Source organism: Haemaphysalis longicornis, unplaced genomic scaffold (genome assembly GCF_048455015.1).
Source record: "Haemaphysalis longicornis isolate Haplotype H1 unplaced genomic scaffold, Haemaphysalis longicornis Haplotype H1 scaffold_1, whole genome shotgun sequence".
NCBI classification, from domain to species: domain Eukaryota; kingdom Metazoa; phylum Arthropoda; class Arachnida; order Ixodida; family Ixodidae; genus Haemaphysalis; species Haemaphysalis longicornis.
Window position 1 is genome coordinate 208,943,652 of NW_027526203.1, and position 18,181 is coordinate 208,961,832.

The following is an 18,181-nucleotide window of genomic DNA, read 5'->3' on the forward strand; positions in this document are numbered from 1 at the left end:
CCAGTGTTGCCAGACAGCACAAAAAAACTCGATTGCGATTCAGAATTAACGTAAAACCGTGTCGAAGCTTTGCTTTATTTATAATTTGATACCATTTTAATGCCAAGGACTGTTGCTAAATTTGATTGTTACATTGTTTAAAAATAGAACTCGACAGCAGCAGTGCCACGCAGCACGGCGAGTAATTGTTAAAGCTTTCAAATGCCATCTAAATTGTGGGGGAGCACAGCGGATTCTGAATGGCATTTGAAGCCCCTCATTTTGAGTCATGACATTCGGTTCATATGACATTCGGACGCAAGTGTAGCAGGGGTATTAGTACACTCATTTGAATTTTAAGTGTGACAGGGGGTTTCTCATCTACTTTGAAGTGACACGTAGTGCTGAAGTGTGACACAATAAGGGAGTGTTGAGTTAAATGAAACTCAATACAGGCAACGTGCAGAAGTCTGAGGTTCATTCTGTTCTGTGTTTCATTCACATTGCTGTTAATTTTGTTCCTTGCTGTAACAGTTGTGTTCTGTTTTAACATCTGCACTATGAAAAATGGTTATGCATGCAAGCCGAAAAATATTGTGAAGGCCAGTTAGAAGTTTGTGCAAAGCTGTGTTGCAGCTGAAACTGAAGTTGTGTGCAGGACACAACCAAACACCCGTCAAACATGGGCTTACCGGAAATGCCCTTGGTGGGTGTCTCAGCTCCAACACCAACTCGTTGAATTCGAGTATCATATTGGACATCAAGTGAAACACATGCTCTACTCCCTTGGAGCTTGTGTGTGATGCCCAGCATGCACGGCATAAACCAATATCAGGGTTGAGTTTTTTTCCAGAAGAGTCTCCCGTGTCATTGGGCAGTGTTCTTTTTTCACGTCAAGTTAAGGGACAGACCTACACTTCCGCTTGACCTATAATCTGGTACATACAGTATAGGTCGAGTTGTGAAAGTTGGCTGAAAAACCAGCAGTCGATGCGTGCCTCTTCTCAGTGTGTGTACTTTGGGCGAACAGAGGAAGAAACACCCTGCACCCTTGCAGCTACTCCACCCCCATGCACCTGGAGGCGCGGGTGGGTTTGAACATGGCCCAGCAAGTCCGTGAGCAGAAGCCACCCGGTGAGGAGGAGGTGCGGACCTCCCTGGCACCCCTGGGCACCCAGGGCAAGCACGGAGTTGCCACCATCGTACGCACGGGACCCGTGGCTAGGCCCGGTGAGGGAACCTTCTTCCTCAGCATACTGGTTCTCCTTCTCATGTTAACATCAGATGTGCACATTCGTTGCATTTGTGTGCGCTTCATTCTTATGGGCTGTTGGTCCAGCTGTAAAGCTGGGCTAACAGGAAATGTGCGCTTACCCTTTCCTTGCAAAGTTGTCAGGTGGGGAGTGTTCAAGAAAGGTAGCTGCAACTCTTCCAATAAACACTTTTGTCTTTCCTTTGTGCCTAGAAGCACCGTGAAAGCTAGACATCGCTAGCACAGGACGGAACTGCGGGATTTACGCGTTGCAGCAGATGCGTTTATGCTTTTAATTTGTTGCGGCTTACTTTAAAGTGGCTATCAAATATGTTTATTGATGCAACTGAAAGAAAGCTGTCTGATAGCTGCGACATCACTCATACGTTGTCATATGCACGCAGAAACAACGCCAAGACTGGAAACGAGAGCGAAATTTCTTGGGAAGTTTCTAAGTCATTTGATGGGTGTAAAGCAGTGGTTTTTGGCAGGGGCACTCCATGACCGCTTATTCTAAGTTTCGGATGCACTTGTTTAGTACGCTCGAAAGCATTTCAGATTTAGACGAAGTGTTGCAGGGTCCCTTTAACATTTCTTGAAATGTTAGTTTGTTCAAGGTTTGGTTTAAGGGAGGGAGGGGGATGACAAAAAAACTGGACTTTCTGGCTAAAATAAATGCAGTATCGGAGCAACTCGAGCTTCCACCCCTTTCGAAGGATGATGTAATCACAATTCACCGCCTACCAGCGAGGCGAGATAAGATCCTGGGCATGATCTGCTGCTTTGCAAAGCTTGCAGATCGAGAGAACTGGTGGCAAAACCGAAAGTAGCTTGTATGCTCCGATGACAGTCAATTCATACTGGAAAACTTGACACGGAGAACCTGTGCTCTGCTGTTCGAGGCCAAAAACTGGGCGAAAGAGGTACATTTTAAGCATGTGTGGCATAACAACGGATGAGTGCTTGTAAGGAAGGCTGACCGAGACTAAGTTGCACTTGTCACGTGTATTGGTGACTTAAGCAAGCTGGTGTCATAACTTGCTAAGCAAAATGGTCATGCCAAATAAGCCCCTTGTGTTGTATATTTTGCCCCCATGGCTTCGGAACAGCTTTAGGGAAGGCATACTTCAAATCCGTCAAAAGTTTTCATCTGAATGTGCAATCTGTTACAAGTAAGGAGTCTAACCTAACTTCTTTGCTCCAGCAAGTAGGGCATGACTTTGATGTCATAATGTTAAGCGAAACGTGGTCTACCGATGAAACAAATGTTTTCCCATCTACAAGACATTCTATATTAATTGCATATGCAGTCGTGGGGGCGGAGTTTGTATTTTAGTAAGAGAAGGTTTCAAGTGCAAATTGATAGAATTTTGTGTTGTCAAAAATGACTGTGAATTCCTCTGTGTTAAAGTGGTATAATACTTGCTGTCCGCTATTGACCCCCGAGTGGGATGGTACCTTTTCTTGATTTCCTTGAGTTATTCCTGGATTTTGTAGGTAGAAATATGTTTGACGTCATCTTAGGTGGCGATTTGAATATAAATATGATCGGGCACGATTCCACACAAACCAAATTAGTTGTGCTGTTAACCTCTGGTGGTCTTTCAAATGCGATCAACCTTCCCACTAGAATAATGCAAACTTCGTCATTGATCGATCTTTTCATAACGAACATAGTCCTGACAAATTTAAGAAGGGGGGTAATTGCAGCAGAAATAAGTGATCATGTGCCGATATTTGTATGCTCCTTAAAAAAATATGACACCCAAAAAACATCAACGAACACACCCATTTCAATGCATAAATGAAAAAAATCTTTCTCTATTCAGCGAAAAAATTTCGGGTGCAGTTTTGGAAAGTGTACTTCGAAAAAGTGATGCAAACAGGGCATACAACGAATTCATGAAAATCCTCAAGCCTATTTACTTCGCATGTTTTCCTTTTGTGTGCCCGAAACAGAAGCGAAAGATTCGAAAGCCCTGGATTAATGCTGAGCTTGGTGCGAGAATACGAAGGAAAAATGTCTTGTACAACAAATTTCTTAGAACAAGAAATCCAATGTTGTTAAAGCAATTCAAAGTTTTCCGGAACTGTTTAGACAAGGACTTAAAAACGCTCGAAGTGACTATTACAGTAACATGTTCACACCAGCGCTTGGAAATACGGCAACAATGTGGAAAAAATGAAATTCTCTATTAAAACGCAATATTCCCCAAGATCCTACTCACAACATTCAGCAAAACGGCATCCGACTTTCAGGAAAGCCGCTTGCTGATGCCTTCAGCTGTAATTGTATAACTTTTGGTACATTAGATAACTCCATATTTCTTAATGCTGTAAGCTACCGTGAAGTAATTGATGCAGTGTTAGGGCTCAACAGTAGCAGCGCCCTTGATATCGATGGCATTCAAGTAAAACACTTAAAATACGTTATCTCTATTTTGACACCATACATTGCTCACATATTTAATTATTAGCCAAGGTGTTTTTCCTTCAAAAATGCAGACCGCTCGTGGGACAGTGCTTCATAAAAAGGGAGACGAAAATGATATGGGAAATTACCGACCAGTTTCTATACTACCAGTACTGTATTTTCCGGTCTACAAGTCGCACCTTTGTATAAGTCGCACCCCCCTCAAATTGACAGTTTTTCCGGAAAAAACGTATATAAGTCGCACCGGTTTATAAGACGCACCAGTATAAGTGCGCCTTGCACTTGTTAATTAGGTAAACTCATAGTGAATAAGACCGTTAGAAGGAGCAGCGAGAGTGCATGGTTGGGCGGCCGCCGCCTATGAACGCATCCCCCGGTAAGGAGGGCTAGACACGTGCATATACCGTCCAAAGTCTAGACAGAACTAACTTCTCAAAAATGGTTTAGTGATACACACAGATGGCATGTACTGAAAACGGCGTTTAGGCGAAACCATCGAAGTGATCTTCCTCCGATGTGCTAACAAACAATTCAGCAACTTCAAGTTGGAGTTATGCCGGCACATCGCTGTCGTCCTCCGACTCACTGATGTATTTTTCGCCAACATAGTCACTGCTTGCGGACCGGATCCCTGCGGCCTTTATGAACCCGGTTACAACTGTTTTTGTAGAAATGGGGTCCCAAGATTGGCCACCTCTCCGAACGCCACGCATCTCTTGTGTGCTGTCGTAAATCAGCGCAATAAAGGTGTCATGGCAGACGGAAGTGACCCAACCGGAAGCGGCCCAAAAATCGAAACTTATCAGCACACTGCCATTTTAAAAATTCGCAGCACGTTTACCTACTTCAGAGTAACCCTCTGTAATAATTTATAAGCTACATTTTGTTTTTGCAACCCAGTTTGATATTACTTTGAATTTATTCTGAACTGTAGTTTCTGCGCATGGCAGTAAGTGGTGCGCGGTTGCCGGTTGACGCAGGCCATTATCCTTGTTTTTGACTTGAAAAAGCTGCAAATTCTTTGGTTTAACGTCCCGAAGTGACATATGGGCTGTGAGAAACGCCGTAGCGGTGGGCTTAGGATCCATTTAGAACGTACAGCTGTGTCTCTTAACGTGCGCTGGCCACGCGCGGCTGCTCTGAACCGGATTTATTCCATACATAAGTCGCGCCGGTGGATAAGACGCACCAACGAAAATTTCAGAAAAAAACTGCGACTTATACACCGGAAAATACGGTACTCTCAAAATCACCTGAAAACCTTTTTCTAAAATGCTTGGCTAGATTCGACCAAAAACTGGGGGAATCTTCGAGAACTGCGTCCCGCAATCCCGAGCCAGCGCGCGCTTCGGGGAGAGACTTGTGCTGAAATCGTTTCGGCGCTCTGCCGGTTCGTTGGCGTCCCCCGTGCGGGGCCACGGCCAGGCTAGAGCGGCGGCGCGTGCTGTGTTAACGCGCCTGTATAATCCTTAAATAACGCGTGAGCGAAAATAGCCAAACAGCCACTCTCCTGTTACTCTATGCTACCCTTTCCCTCTCCGTAGCCTTCGTAAGTGCTTTCATTCCCGCCAGCTAGCGCCGCTTCTCGGAAACTATGCAAAATAGTTGAGTTTCTCAAGGGTTCCCCAGGTGGTGCTCCGCTGCTTTCGAGGCAAGCTGACAGACACACGCTGTAGAAGTGGGTGCAATGTTCGCGATTCGCGAGCAGTGACGTAAGGTGGGACGTCCGCCAGCACACGCCACATACCGGATGAGTGCCTGAACTAAGCATCCCTATTGCTCCCATTGAAAAGCGGGCAACGCGTCGGGCAATGTTTATGCAGGCGGCGTTGGCTGTTTTGATATGGCCTTCGCAGCGGCGGCAAGAAGAAATGCAGACCAGTCTCAATGTAAAGATCCGCCGCTCTCCGCGTGGGGGCTGTGGGAGCCTACCCTTGCCTGGTCCTTGCGCACTTGCATTTGAAGGCTGGTTTACATGCGTGCGGGCTGTTTTTGCTGCGTTCGTGCTAATCTGATTTATCGGAGATCATATCGGAGCGAAATTTCGTAGCTCCGTTTTATTATTGTGGCGAAACCTGCATGCTGGACGCCGGACTTTGACGAAATTTTTGTCAGGGTCAGACAACGCCGGACAACGAACGATATTGACCACTTATTCACCATCAGGGGCGGATTTGTGGGTGCGCTCTAGAAAGGTGGGAGGTTTTTGTAGGGATTACGATGATATTCCACTAGACAATAATACTAATTGTCACAAACTTGGGCGTACGGCGTCTCGAAGTATCCTACAGCTTATTCGTAATATTGAACCGCACCTAATTTTGGTTACCCAGTCGTTTGATTCGTGCAATTGCAATTCTATTCGCCCCGGGAAAATTTTGAAACTTTCTCGCACGAGGCGTCTATGACTCCGCTTACCCGCCGGCTCGCCGGCAAGAAAATAACAAAAATAAAACCTCCGCCGCTCCGGTTTCATCGAAGCTTCGAGCACTTTCGAGGGGGCGAGCGTAGCTTTGCCAGGGCTAAGGCGCGCCGATGATTCCAGAAGGGAGAAAGAGAGAAGTTGTTTGCTCGACGGCGGCGGGTGCGTTGTGTGTTGTGCCCTTTCTCTCTGTGCCGGCACAGTTATAAAAAGAGAAGCCGTGCCTAAGCAAAACAACTACGTTTGGACGTGGTGATGTGACAACGGCTTCTGCCCGTGTGTGCACCACCATCGGCGACCCGCGCCCTGGGGGACTCCAACGTACTCCCGGGTCTCGAATCACCGTGATTGTCTCAGATGGCCTGGCCTACGACGAAGCCATGCTTCACAGGTAGCCAAATCGCCTCCGACAGCGGTGCATCGTCTGGCCCGGTCGGTGAATATTGTGGGCCTCTGTCTCTCATATGCATCGAACTGTTTTCTCTTAATGAACTTTTCTACCTTGTAATATTCGTTGTTCAAGCTCCTTACTGTACACTTTGTATTTGAACGGTCTCTCGCATTTGTATTCGTTCTAAGTTGTCTCTCATGATCATTACATGTCCTCGTTCTTGTACAGTGTTTTTCCTGTTCCAATATGTCTTTCTCTTGATTCGTTCAAGGCTCTGACTCATTCTTGCCGCTCTGGTCAGCGAGAGCCGCACATCAGACGGCCACTCCCTTCGTCACCTGTTGCCTTGTAGATTCGGTGGGGTTGTTTGCTCTCTTGAGTCGACTCCCCATATCTTCTCACAGAGCACCCAATTCAGGAAACGGTGACGCTAATATTAATATTAATAACAATATTTCATTATTCAATCATGTTTTCATACGTTCCCTGGGATTGCCAGTGGGCCTTTCTGGTTGCCGCTGAAAGATGGTTAATACTTACTGTTATTATAACTATTATGCACATTATTGTATTATTATAACATAATAAATAGGGCTGGGCGTCAATTAGAATTTTGAATTCGATTGGTTGAACAATCTATTAATTAACCAATTAGTCGGACGTGTTCATTTAAAAATGGCTTAAAAAGGGGCTATTTTTAATGGTTGTTTCTATTAGATTGTTGATGCTACTGAATACAGGTAATTTTATGCGATCAATGGTAATTCGTCCATGCAGTTGCAAAGGGCGAGAAATACGTTGACAATTTGATCCGACAGCAGGGAGTTTCTTATCTGGTTGACAGTCATCCCGGCTGTGCTGATCAGCACAGCACGCGAGCGTGTGTTGAACACGCTCGCATTGAGAACAGAAAGTAAATTGGATTAAAAATGGCGTTGAGGTCAGCGGGACGCACAGCAGCCTTTTTTACAATGGGTGCTAGTTCCAGAAAGGAGGGATTTCTGCCGATGGCACCCTTCCAAGGGAACCAGATCGTCGTTGGCACTTGCCTCGCCGGGACTTCAGCCAATTCACTGATTTAAAAAAATAATAGCGACTAGAAAATTAATCTTTAATCGGAAGGTAAATCAACCAATCGCCCACCTCTAGTTATAAAAAAAGCCTTTACTACTACTGATAATGTACAAAAGTACGCAGTAGCAACATTCGGGGACATGTCTGCGAAAACAAAGAGTGAATGCGCATAGCCACTTTTTCTGTCCGTCAAACGAGCAGGGCAAAATTATATAAGGTATGCGCGATTCACGATAGCACGTATACAACAAATTAGACACAAGAATAATCAAACGGCTCTCATACCAAACGATTATAGTTTCAGACAACCTATCAGATTGATGTAATTTTCTTGTGTTGCTGCCAGTCGCTGGACCTGAATTGGTGGTCAGAATTAACACACTTGACGGAGCATAGCTTCAAGGAGTCGGTGCTGCATGGTACCAGAATGCCTCCACGCCAGAGGACGACGATGCACCCGCCTCTTTGTGCTGCTCATACTTGCCTTATGTTCACGGTTAAATCGTGAAGCTGATAGTTGGCTTGGGTTGTGAATCTTGCATGCCAAATAATCTGTCCGAATAAACTCGTTTCTAGTCTCACCAAATAATTTGTCCGAATAAACTCGTTTCCAGTGCCCCTTAGTTTGCAGGTTGTAATCCACCAATACTTTTTCTCTGGTATGGTATCTTAAAGGGGTTGCGCCACCAAATTTTAAGTCTGTAAAAAGCCTGCTGTAGGCTTTCTCTGTATGCAGGGACCCTCAACACGAAGGGCTGGGTACTACACCAAGCGCTTGATATATATTTTAATTTGCTTCTAAAAAGTACCTAAAAGCACTTCTGGAGATCGGGACCCATTGCTAGTGCCACTAACCATGACGTCAGTGAATTGGCAGCATAACAAAGTTTGTGACGTCATACCACGTTAGCGACTCGAGCGACGTCAACGTGAACTCCAGTTACCACAGTTTGTTTGATCGCTTGGTTGTATCAGACACTATGACATTAGGCCGTCACGACGGCGACGCCGACGAGTCGCCAAACCATCAGCCAACTGCCGAAGTGCCAGACCGCGTTGTCACACTACGCCGACGGCGACACAAACACGTCAGCCGATGGAAAGTTGCTGTAGTGTGACTCACTCGCCGACCGAAGACACCAACAAAACCGGTCGCCCAACACGTCGTCGGGAATCGACCGAGAAGCGAAAACTGCACCCCGACAACATTCGTGCCGCAATGGATGCGGCTCTATTTTGTTAGTTTCTGGAGTGCAATAAACTCAGTAAGGTCCAGAAAGCCCATACAACTCAACAGTAGCGCTAATGCGATCCGTATTTTGGCGTTCGACGCTTCGGCCGTGCTCTTCGGCGACACCGCTACCGCAGAGCTGCGAACTGCATATGCGTGTGCGATCGGCTCGCCTGTAGAAAATTTAAGGTCACTTTCGTGCAGAAGAAGAGTTGCGTAGGGTAATTTGGGTAATAAGAGATTAATATCGGCCAATGTTTTTAACGTAAAACCTAAAACCAAAGTACGGCAAGCACTATCCCTACAGTTCAAAATCGCAGTCGCAGCCGGGCACACTCATTTTTGCGAGAGCTTTCGCGAAGGAGCAGAGTTGATGGCGATAAGCTATTGCGGGAGCTTCGCGGAACCTTGCTGCGCAAGCGCTATTTGAGAAATTTCAGTTTACCAGCCAGGAATTCTGTAAACTAGCTAGTAAACACCGACGTACGACTCGAAGGATGGGCCTACATCTAGGCTCCGGACAGCGAAGTTTGCCGCGCGAGCGCAGCGCAGCCGCGACAAACACGCGCAACTCCGGGTCGGTCCCGCCGCGCCGACCGCCTTCAGCGCCAGTGAACGCAACTTAGAAAAAACGTTTGTTATACCGTTATTTGCGCGTATATGTACTACATAGTGCAACAAAGTCATGCAAAATGTTATACAGTCGGGGGAAGCCTCCAAATAAAACGGGGCACTGATAAAATGCTGTCGCCTCGCTGCCGAGCTGTAGGCTAGCACAACTGGGAAGCATGTGTTCAAGGCTTTGCATTCTCCCGCGGATTCTTCTTGTCTGTTTTTTTTTCGCAGATACCGAGCATAGTTACTGAATCTTGAAAGGCCCACATTAAGCGAGCGGATTACATGCTGCCTTGGTGTACGAGCAGCTTGGTAGTAGGGTGGCTAGCAGGCGGTAAATACACACAGGTGCGCATTAAATTTGGTAACAAAGAGGGCCCGCGAACACAGGTATAGCAGAGTAGTTTATCACCCAGCGGTTCTACTCTGCTTCACCTAATATTGTACGTGCTTATACCGCTGAATTAAATACATATAATCACATATGGGGCGCGTACACTTATTGGCGTTAATGTTCCCAAATGTTTCGCGAGCATTTGGATAGCATAAAATCACCGCCTCTTCTTGGAAAAGAAACAATGAAATTGTTGTCTAAGCCACTGAAAAGCAAAGAAAAATAGATGTAAGACGTGCCGCAATCAAAGTTGGAACAATATGTACACAGGAAAAAAAATTTCGCGTTCGGGGAGGAGGAGGAGGACAAACTTTATTTATCCCATCCGTTGTGATTGCGGTCACTCCGGAGCAGTGAGGGGTGTACTCAGGGAACTAAATTTTTTCTCCCTTCACTTTGGTTGCAAAAGTGTTGATGGTAATAAAAGCGCTACTATTCCTTCCTAATGGAGGTCTCCTGCCGAACCCGTTGGCGTGGAGAGAGAAAAAAAAAATACCCGAATATGAATATTTCGTAATTTATTCCGATACGCCTATTAGATGTTCTGCTTACCCCTCCCCCATCCCATCTCTGTCCAAAGGAATTTCTTGTGGTAGCCTTCTTGTGATGAGTTTCTTTTTTGGGGGCGTGTTTACATATATGCAACTAACGTACTGGGCTACAACTGGAAGCCCAAAAGTTTCTCGGTAAAGCGGGCACTTATTAACATCCGCACTTTCGCTATACCCCAACAAACATGAATTTCATACTGTTACATGTATGGAGCATCACATTCGGATCAAAGACCTATATGTAACTCCCGTGTGGTCCAGAGTCGCACGCAAGTGCACTCACATGGATGGAATACCCCGAGCGGAAACATCGCGCAACGTCTGATATATTTGCAGACAAAGCCTCCTCTTTTGTGGAGTGAACAATATAAATTACGGTTTCTTTTGAAGCGAAACATGCTGATCTTGAGAAAGGTTTGCCCCGCAGTCAGTCTGTACAAGCGTTTCTCTTCTGGGCATCACGCCTATGCGGCCTTTATATGCCTTCTCATACGCGAGTTCAACCGAATAAATCCTTCTCCATTCACATGCACTATGTGGCAGGATTACTTTACAATCTCTTACTTCGTTTTAAGCTCAAAAGGGGCGACTAATATGCTTAATCCGCGCTGCAAAAAGAAGAGCGCCCCCGAGCCAGCAGCGTACCGGCGTGCGGGGACCGACCCAGTGTTGCGCATACTGCCGAAGGGGGTGCTGGGTGTCGCGGGCTCCGTGTCGCCCTCTGGGCGCTGTCCGGAGCCTATTTCGCGGCGGGACACCATTTGTGCGGTGGCGCAGTGGTCTCGCGCGTTGCGCCCGCTCGGTCAACGTTGCGGGTTCCATTCGCGGCGGGGACAGCTTTCTTTCATTTTTTTTTTTTGAGCGGTTTTTTAAGGGGCATTGTTTGCATATCCAATTGCATTTCTATGGTTTGCATATCTATGGTTTTCATTTGTCTGCATCCAAGGATGCAGACAAAGTGTCCGTGTCACATGAATCATGCGATAAATTTTTTACTCAGAATATGTGCATGTGAGAGCATCTATCATGCTTTCTAAAGAAATATAAAACGTTTGCAACAAAGAATGCACAAGCAACAAATTTGGTGGCACAACACCTTTAACAGCCGCTGTGCTACTTTTAATAAGTAACCTATGACAATTACAGTATTCTTTAAGCAATGTACTCCCAACCTGCATACCTGTATACCTGCATCCCGAAACATTGAAACTAGTGAATGGCCCTTCAGCAGCAGTGGCAAGAGATTGTGCCATATCTGTAGTTGCCGGCGCAGCAATGCCTTTGGTGGAAAGGAATGTGGTGGCATCGAGGAGACGTCGCCGCTTGACATCGACAAGGAGGCCGAGCAAGATAGTAAAATTTTGCTGCAATTAATCTTTTGCACCCAGTGGCAGGTGCCCACAACAGCTGAGTACTCAGCATTTCAGTTCAGGGCGAAGGCGTACCTGAAGGACCACAAAAGTAAATAAAACAAAACAAGCGAAGGAAAATTTGATTGCCGCATTGAGGTGGGTGTCAAATTTTTCTTCCTAGAAACTTACTCCGCCTTGGGGTTTTCCCCTAAAGCTGGCCGATTAAAATAAAACAAAACAGAAAGAGGCAAAGGTAACAATTTATGCGGGTGATTCCGTACTCCGTCTCATTTTCCAATTATTTCAATAATTTGTTTAGAGAAATTGTATACATACATCGAAGTTGTCTATGGCTGGTGCGTAGCATGCAGCACAAATAAATATAATTATCGGAAGTCATTATTCGTTAATGACCATGGAGTTGTCTTCGCCAGTTGCTTCCTACCCTGCCTTCCCCTCTTTTTCGTAGGCCCGTAGCCAAAATTGTAGCAAAAACAAGAGCAGCAGCGGCCGCAGGCAGGAACTAGGCCCCTTGCGAAGGCTGTACCAAGTACTACCAACGCGTGCACGCTGCCGCTCTAGCCCGGCCGTGTGCGGGGCATAGGCGCGCGGGCAGCGCGAACTTGCTGGAGGCCCGGTCAGGACGAGATCGGCGGAGCAGCGTGGCGCTGGCGGATACCCGTATCTCAGGCAGTCATGGGCACGTTACCGAAAAAAAGTAACAGTGTTACAGTTACAGTTACCTAACCCAAAATAGTAACTCTGTTACAGTTACAGTTACGAAGTTTCCAAAAGTAATTAGTTACAGTTACAGTTACTGTAAAAAAGTAACGTTATATGAAACTAATCATTAGATAACAAGATTTAGCTTATTAAATAGAAACGTACGAAGGCATGGGGGCCCAAGCAGCGGTTGCACTTGCTCTGTGTCGACAGAAATGGCTGCCAAACGTTTAGAAAAAGTACGAACGCGGAGCCCGAACTTATACTATACCGAGCTTGAGGGCAAAACAGACGAAACAATCAATCTCAACTAAATTTATTTTCACCTACAGTGTTGTCACCCGCCGCGGTGGCTCAGTGGCTAAGGCGTTGCGCTGCTGAGCACGAGGTCGCGGGTTCGATTCCCGGCCGCGGCGGCCGCTTTTCTGATGGAGGCGAAAAGCATAAACGCCCGTGTGTAGGAGATTTCGGCGCACATTAAAGATCCCCAGGTGGTCGAAATTAATTCGGAGCCCTCCACTACGGCGCGCCTCATCGCCTGCGCTGCGTCGGCGCGTTAAACTCTACAATCAATCAATCAACCTACAGTGTTGTCGCTTGACCGCCTTGCACAGTGAGAGAGAAGGGGAAGAAGGGGATGGGGGTGGTGGATTGCCAGAAGGCCCTTGGGAGAAAAAGGGAAACGGATGTGGGAGTACTTCGGTTGTCAAGGTGTTTTTAAAAGATACTAAAAAAAAGCACTGCATTAGCATTTTATTTCGTACTTGTCGTTGGAGACGGAGACCAATTTGAGATATTGCCGAAGCGACGTTTGTCCGTAGGTCCTCGGAGTCGTTTTTCCACCCCAACCTGCAGCCACCCCCACCCCCGGAATGAGCCAAGGTTATTTCCAAAGGGAATAGAAACTGAACTGCACACTTTACTGTTTTTTCCTGCGCCCCCTGTTCTCACAAATGCGAATTTTGTCACCTCGACCTGCAAACACTGTACTCCCAATCCCAGCCTTTCTACAGCAACCACGTCCCCGATCCCAGAGCCCTCTTCCTTCGTTTGCTTTGAGGCGTAGTCTGAACAAAGCTCGTCCAAGTATTCTTTGCGCCCAACATTCAGAAACAGATGTAGCTACAGTATTCGTTTCTGCCCCAGCCCTGGAAACCAAGTCGCGAGGCTTTCCAAGAATATTCCCTCATGCAGGAGCAGTGTGGTCAGGCTTTTGCTCGCCAAGATGCTGGGTGGTGTATTGGGGTCGTTGTATGTGCGAAGGGGCGTGGAATTTCATTACTTCCTCGACCTCGTTCGGGCACTGTTGACAGCTCGACGAAGCCTCTAGACCAGGGGCTCCAAACACGTGGTCCCAAACACGGCCAGGGGTCTCGAAAGTGCACAATGGTCGCAAGCAACTGCGACTTGTGAATCGAACACTCTACAGTGCGCACAGGGCGGGGATGAGCGCGGGGACGCCGAGAGACTCCCCGCGGCGTTTTATGACCCCACAAACGGGGCTGCACGTCGCTAATGAGAAGGTGACGCATTGACCGGAGTTTTCCAGGCTTCTGCGAAAGTGCAAAGGATTCAGTACGTTGTGCGGTGTTTGTGGATGTTTTTTGTTTCCTGTTCGCCTTTGTGTCAAACACGTACTGCGCTCCAGATGTGGCGAAAATGGTGCAGCCGTGCATTGTACTCTGAGTTCTGGTGTCAGCATGCGTCCACGTGCACTTAGGCGCGTGTCGCAACGTTATTTATGGTCTGGGTGAGAGCGACATCACCCTGCTGAGGGAAATACTGCAGCTCATAAAAAATTTCAAGCCCTTAGCTGACGCGTGGGACACCCCGCACACATGCACGCTTAAACATTTCTGGTCCAGCTGTTTTTCACCCATGCGAAGGGAGTGAGCTGGCATACAGGAAGTAGGTGAAGGCTCTGCAGAAGGAAGTCCAAAAAAGTGGAAAGTGTAAAGTGTGCATCGGCCGATAACGAGTGTTTCTGTTGGATAATTTTTTATAGAAATGAAGTAACTGTAACGGTATTTCTCGTTACAGTTACTCCATAAAAAAGTAACAGTGTTACAGTTAAAAGTTCCTCTAACTTAAAAGTAACTAGTTACAGTTACAAGTTAGTGAAAAAAGTAACTAGTTACTGGTAACACAGTACTAGTATCTAGTTACCGCCCAAGACTGATCTCGGGTGGGAGCTGTTGTTTGTCGCACGTTGTCAGTGCCTACCTCCCGTTCGCGGTAACGACCCGGACGGCGTGATTTATGAACGCCGTTGAGCCTTGTGCTCGCATGCTTTGGGAGTCCCCAAATAAATGGCTGTGCTTCGGCACTACTGTCTACTGTGTTCTCTTATTGGCGAACCTCGCTGGGCTGCCGTAGGCTCGGGAGCATGCGTGGTTGACATGCCGGGAGCTAGCGTGGTGGCCTACGCTGGAGTACTGGCTAGGTCGCCCTGAAGAACCCACGATATCCCACAAAACATAACATAATACAGCCGAACCCTGCTACAACGAACTATGCTTCAACGAAATTTCCCTTTCAACAAAATATTTCCAATTCCCCGTCAGCTAGCCATATAAGTCAATGCAACAAAGTCCTCGCCTTAACGAACCATTTGTAAGGCTTGCTTTCGCTTCAACGAAATTTTCTATGACTTGGGCTGGGTTTGAAGAATTATTTAACAATAAAAAAAGCACAGCGCCAGCTATCTGTAACTATTTATACATTCAGGAAGCTTAGTTTCACCGAAAACATAAAACATGCGAGGTGCGCCCACACCGCCGCCCAAAACAAAACAAAACAAAAAACTTATTTATGGTCATAACGATGTGGCTGGCCGTCTTGACAGGAGGCACAGGCCCGGTTTGCCAAGCCGAAGCTACAGCCAATCTGTATCCAGTTGAAATCGCATGAATATGGTCCCTAGAAAAATTTGCTAGGGACCGTAGCATGAATGTCCTTGCCGTTTTCCTTCTACTATTCTTCATAGCCAAGAGCAAAAATGTTTGCGTGTTTGGTCTTGAAGCCAAGTCATCCTATCTTAGTCGCGAGCAGGCGGTCATGTTAAATGCAAGCGAATGCGTCTTGCCTGCCAAGGTCAGTAGCTGCTGTACCCTGTCAGAGGATAAGATAACGGCACTGCTCCTGCCACAAGCGAGAGGGGGGCTTCCGACGGCCTAGCAGCTATCTGCAAGTACCTAATCAGCTCGGTGGACATGGCTTGTTGTACAGCAATACGTTTTGTGCCTGCATTTCTTCACCCCCCTCCGTAACTCGTTCTTTGCGTGCAGTGAAAAAACAGATAACCATTGGTATGTTTGTTATCCGAATAAACATGACGTTATTGCGCATCACTCCCTTTTCTAAACATTGTATTATGCTGCCAATGGTGCGGTAACATGCAGGGCTAGTTTTCTGGCCTTTCCGGGGTGTGTTGGGGCAGATTTCGCCTCAACGAATTTTCGCTTCAACGAAATTTTTCGCACATCCCGTCAATTTCATTGTCGCGGGATTCGACTGTAGTCGATTGTCAATATGGCTTTCATCAGGGCCTTGGTACGGAGCTTGCGCTTACAGATCAAAATCAAAAAGAATATATCTTGTCTCAATTAGACCGAGGAAACATGGTACTCGGTCTATTTATTGATTTAACACAAGCATTCAACCATATCAACCACAATTTGCTAGTACGCTAGAGCGCTATGGTATATGTCGTGTGACAGCCTCTTTCATGAAATCTTACCTCAAAGATCGTAATCATATCGTAGCCTTGGATGGCTTTTCGTCAGACCCGTGTCGGGTAAAATCTGGGGAACCACAGGGCAGCATTCTGGGACCCTTTCTTTTTAATATCTACGTAAACGATATTATTCGCGTATCATCATGCGCTAAGTTTATCATCTATGCCGATGATACGAGCATATTCCTCCGTGGTAAATTGGCACATGAATTAATTGTAAATGCAAATTCAACTTTGCGGAAACTAGAAGTATGGACGGAGCAAAATGGTTTAAAGGAGTACTGACACCAAATTTTGACGCCTAAAAAATTATATAATTGGCTTCAGTAGTTTGCACAGATGCCTCACAGAAATTTTTGCAGCGATCCGAGGCCGGAATCACATCTACAATCGATTTTGATTGTCCCGGCCGCGAGCTTTCACAAATCGGCAGCACTAGTTAAATCGCTTTCAGCGTGACGAAACATCGGCCGGCAAGTCTGGCCGGTTCAGGGTGACGTCATATAGTCGTTTTCGGAACCGGAAACGATATTTTGCGCTGCTGTTGTTGGTGGTATTCGTTTGGGCAGGAGACGTGGGCGTAGCTGTGTGAGCGATGCTTGTAAACTTTGCGTGTTCGACATCTTTGCTCTTCAGTTCGTGGCCGGCGCATGGTGTTCCCTTGCACTGGTGCCGAAAACTACTCGGTGCCGGCACTGCGCGATGCGCGATGTCGACGCGCACCCCGGCGGTGCGCGTCGCTGAGCTTGCCCAAGTTGTGCTATGGCAAGCTCGCGGAATGCGAAGTACTGCTCATGGAAGCCTGTCCGAGCAAATCGACGACAACACCAAGATGCATTATTTTCCACGCGCCGTGTAGCGCTAAACGTGGACTGAGTTCGTGCGCGGCGGCGGCCGCAAGAACTGTCGCCCAAGCCAGCGGGCTCGGCGTTGCTCGGGTCAGCTTGGGTGTTGGGAACTTTAGGCTTAGTATCGTGGCGACTATTTGATCGCTGGTATCTGTACAACTGTGAATGACCATCCCTTACACAACTTTTCACCACACTATCATCCCCTTTTTTGCATATGGAGCTTTATTTTGGCGATGATTTCTGTTTCAGCTCTCTGTGACCGTGGCCTATCTGCCGTGGCCTATTTTGATTCTAGTGTGCAGGTGGCGCCATCTTTCGGCCGCTTGCCGCACTGCGGTGCCGGCTGTGCTGGGTCGGAGCGCCGAACCTCCGCTGCCGATCAGTGTAGGCTTACCATAGCGGCAAATATCTGAACGCCGCTTTTAAATTTAGCGCTGATAACAACCCCTAGTACAATTTTTCAACACACTAACATCTACTTTCTCGCATGTGGAACTTCTTTTTCGCGATCAGATTGATTATAAGAGTGGCGACAAGCTGTTGCTATCACAGTCTGCACCAGTTCGAGCTGCAGTGATATTAAAAAACGGACGACAGCGAAGACATCGCCGGCCTAATCGCCTGGCCAAATAAAGTTGTTCTGTCTGTCGGGTGGCAGTGACTCATCTGAGTCCGACAATACAGACGACATTTCGACTGCGCGGGCGAGTGCGGACCATGTGCAATCGTAGCAGACGATGCGGTGAACGTCCCTGACGTCACGGGTGAGACCGTGACGCAAGACTGGCCCGCTTGCAGGCTGGCCTTCGAACGGCCATTTTCCCGCGCGGCGACCAAATTTGAAACTGGTTGCAATAAACGTGCTATAATTAATTCTATGTTGGCGGCTGACGGCTTTTGGTTCGATTTTCGTAATTACTGGGCCAATAGGTATTCTTTACAGCATAAAAACTGAAAGCGAGAAATTTAGTGTCAGTACTCTTTTAAAGATTTGCGGTCCAAAGGCAAAAGCAGTATTGTTCCGCGCCAGAAATAAGTCGGTAATAATTCACAATATTATTTCTTTAAACCCTGCCAAAGTGGAGATAGTACGGTCAATAAAACCCCTTGGCGTAATATTTCAAGAACATTTATCCTGTGATGAGCACGTAACATTACTCGCAAAAAAATTGTCTC

At 46.8% G+C, this 18,181-nt stretch overlaps 1 protein-coding gene across 1 annotated transcript in view; it reads left to right on the forward strand.

Annotated features, from left to right (window-relative positions):
- LOC144141386 (uncharacterized) overlaps window positions 1–18,181 on the forward strand; it is a 50,837-nt gene that overhangs the window by 17,019 nt on the left and 15,637 nt on the right. The window contains exon 2 of the mRNA XM_077672969.1: window positions 1,037–1,209. Within this exon, the coding sequence (XP_077529095.1) occupies window positions 1,037–1,209 (173 nt within the window). The remainder of the gene's footprint in view (window positions 1–1,036; window positions 1,210–18,181) is intronic.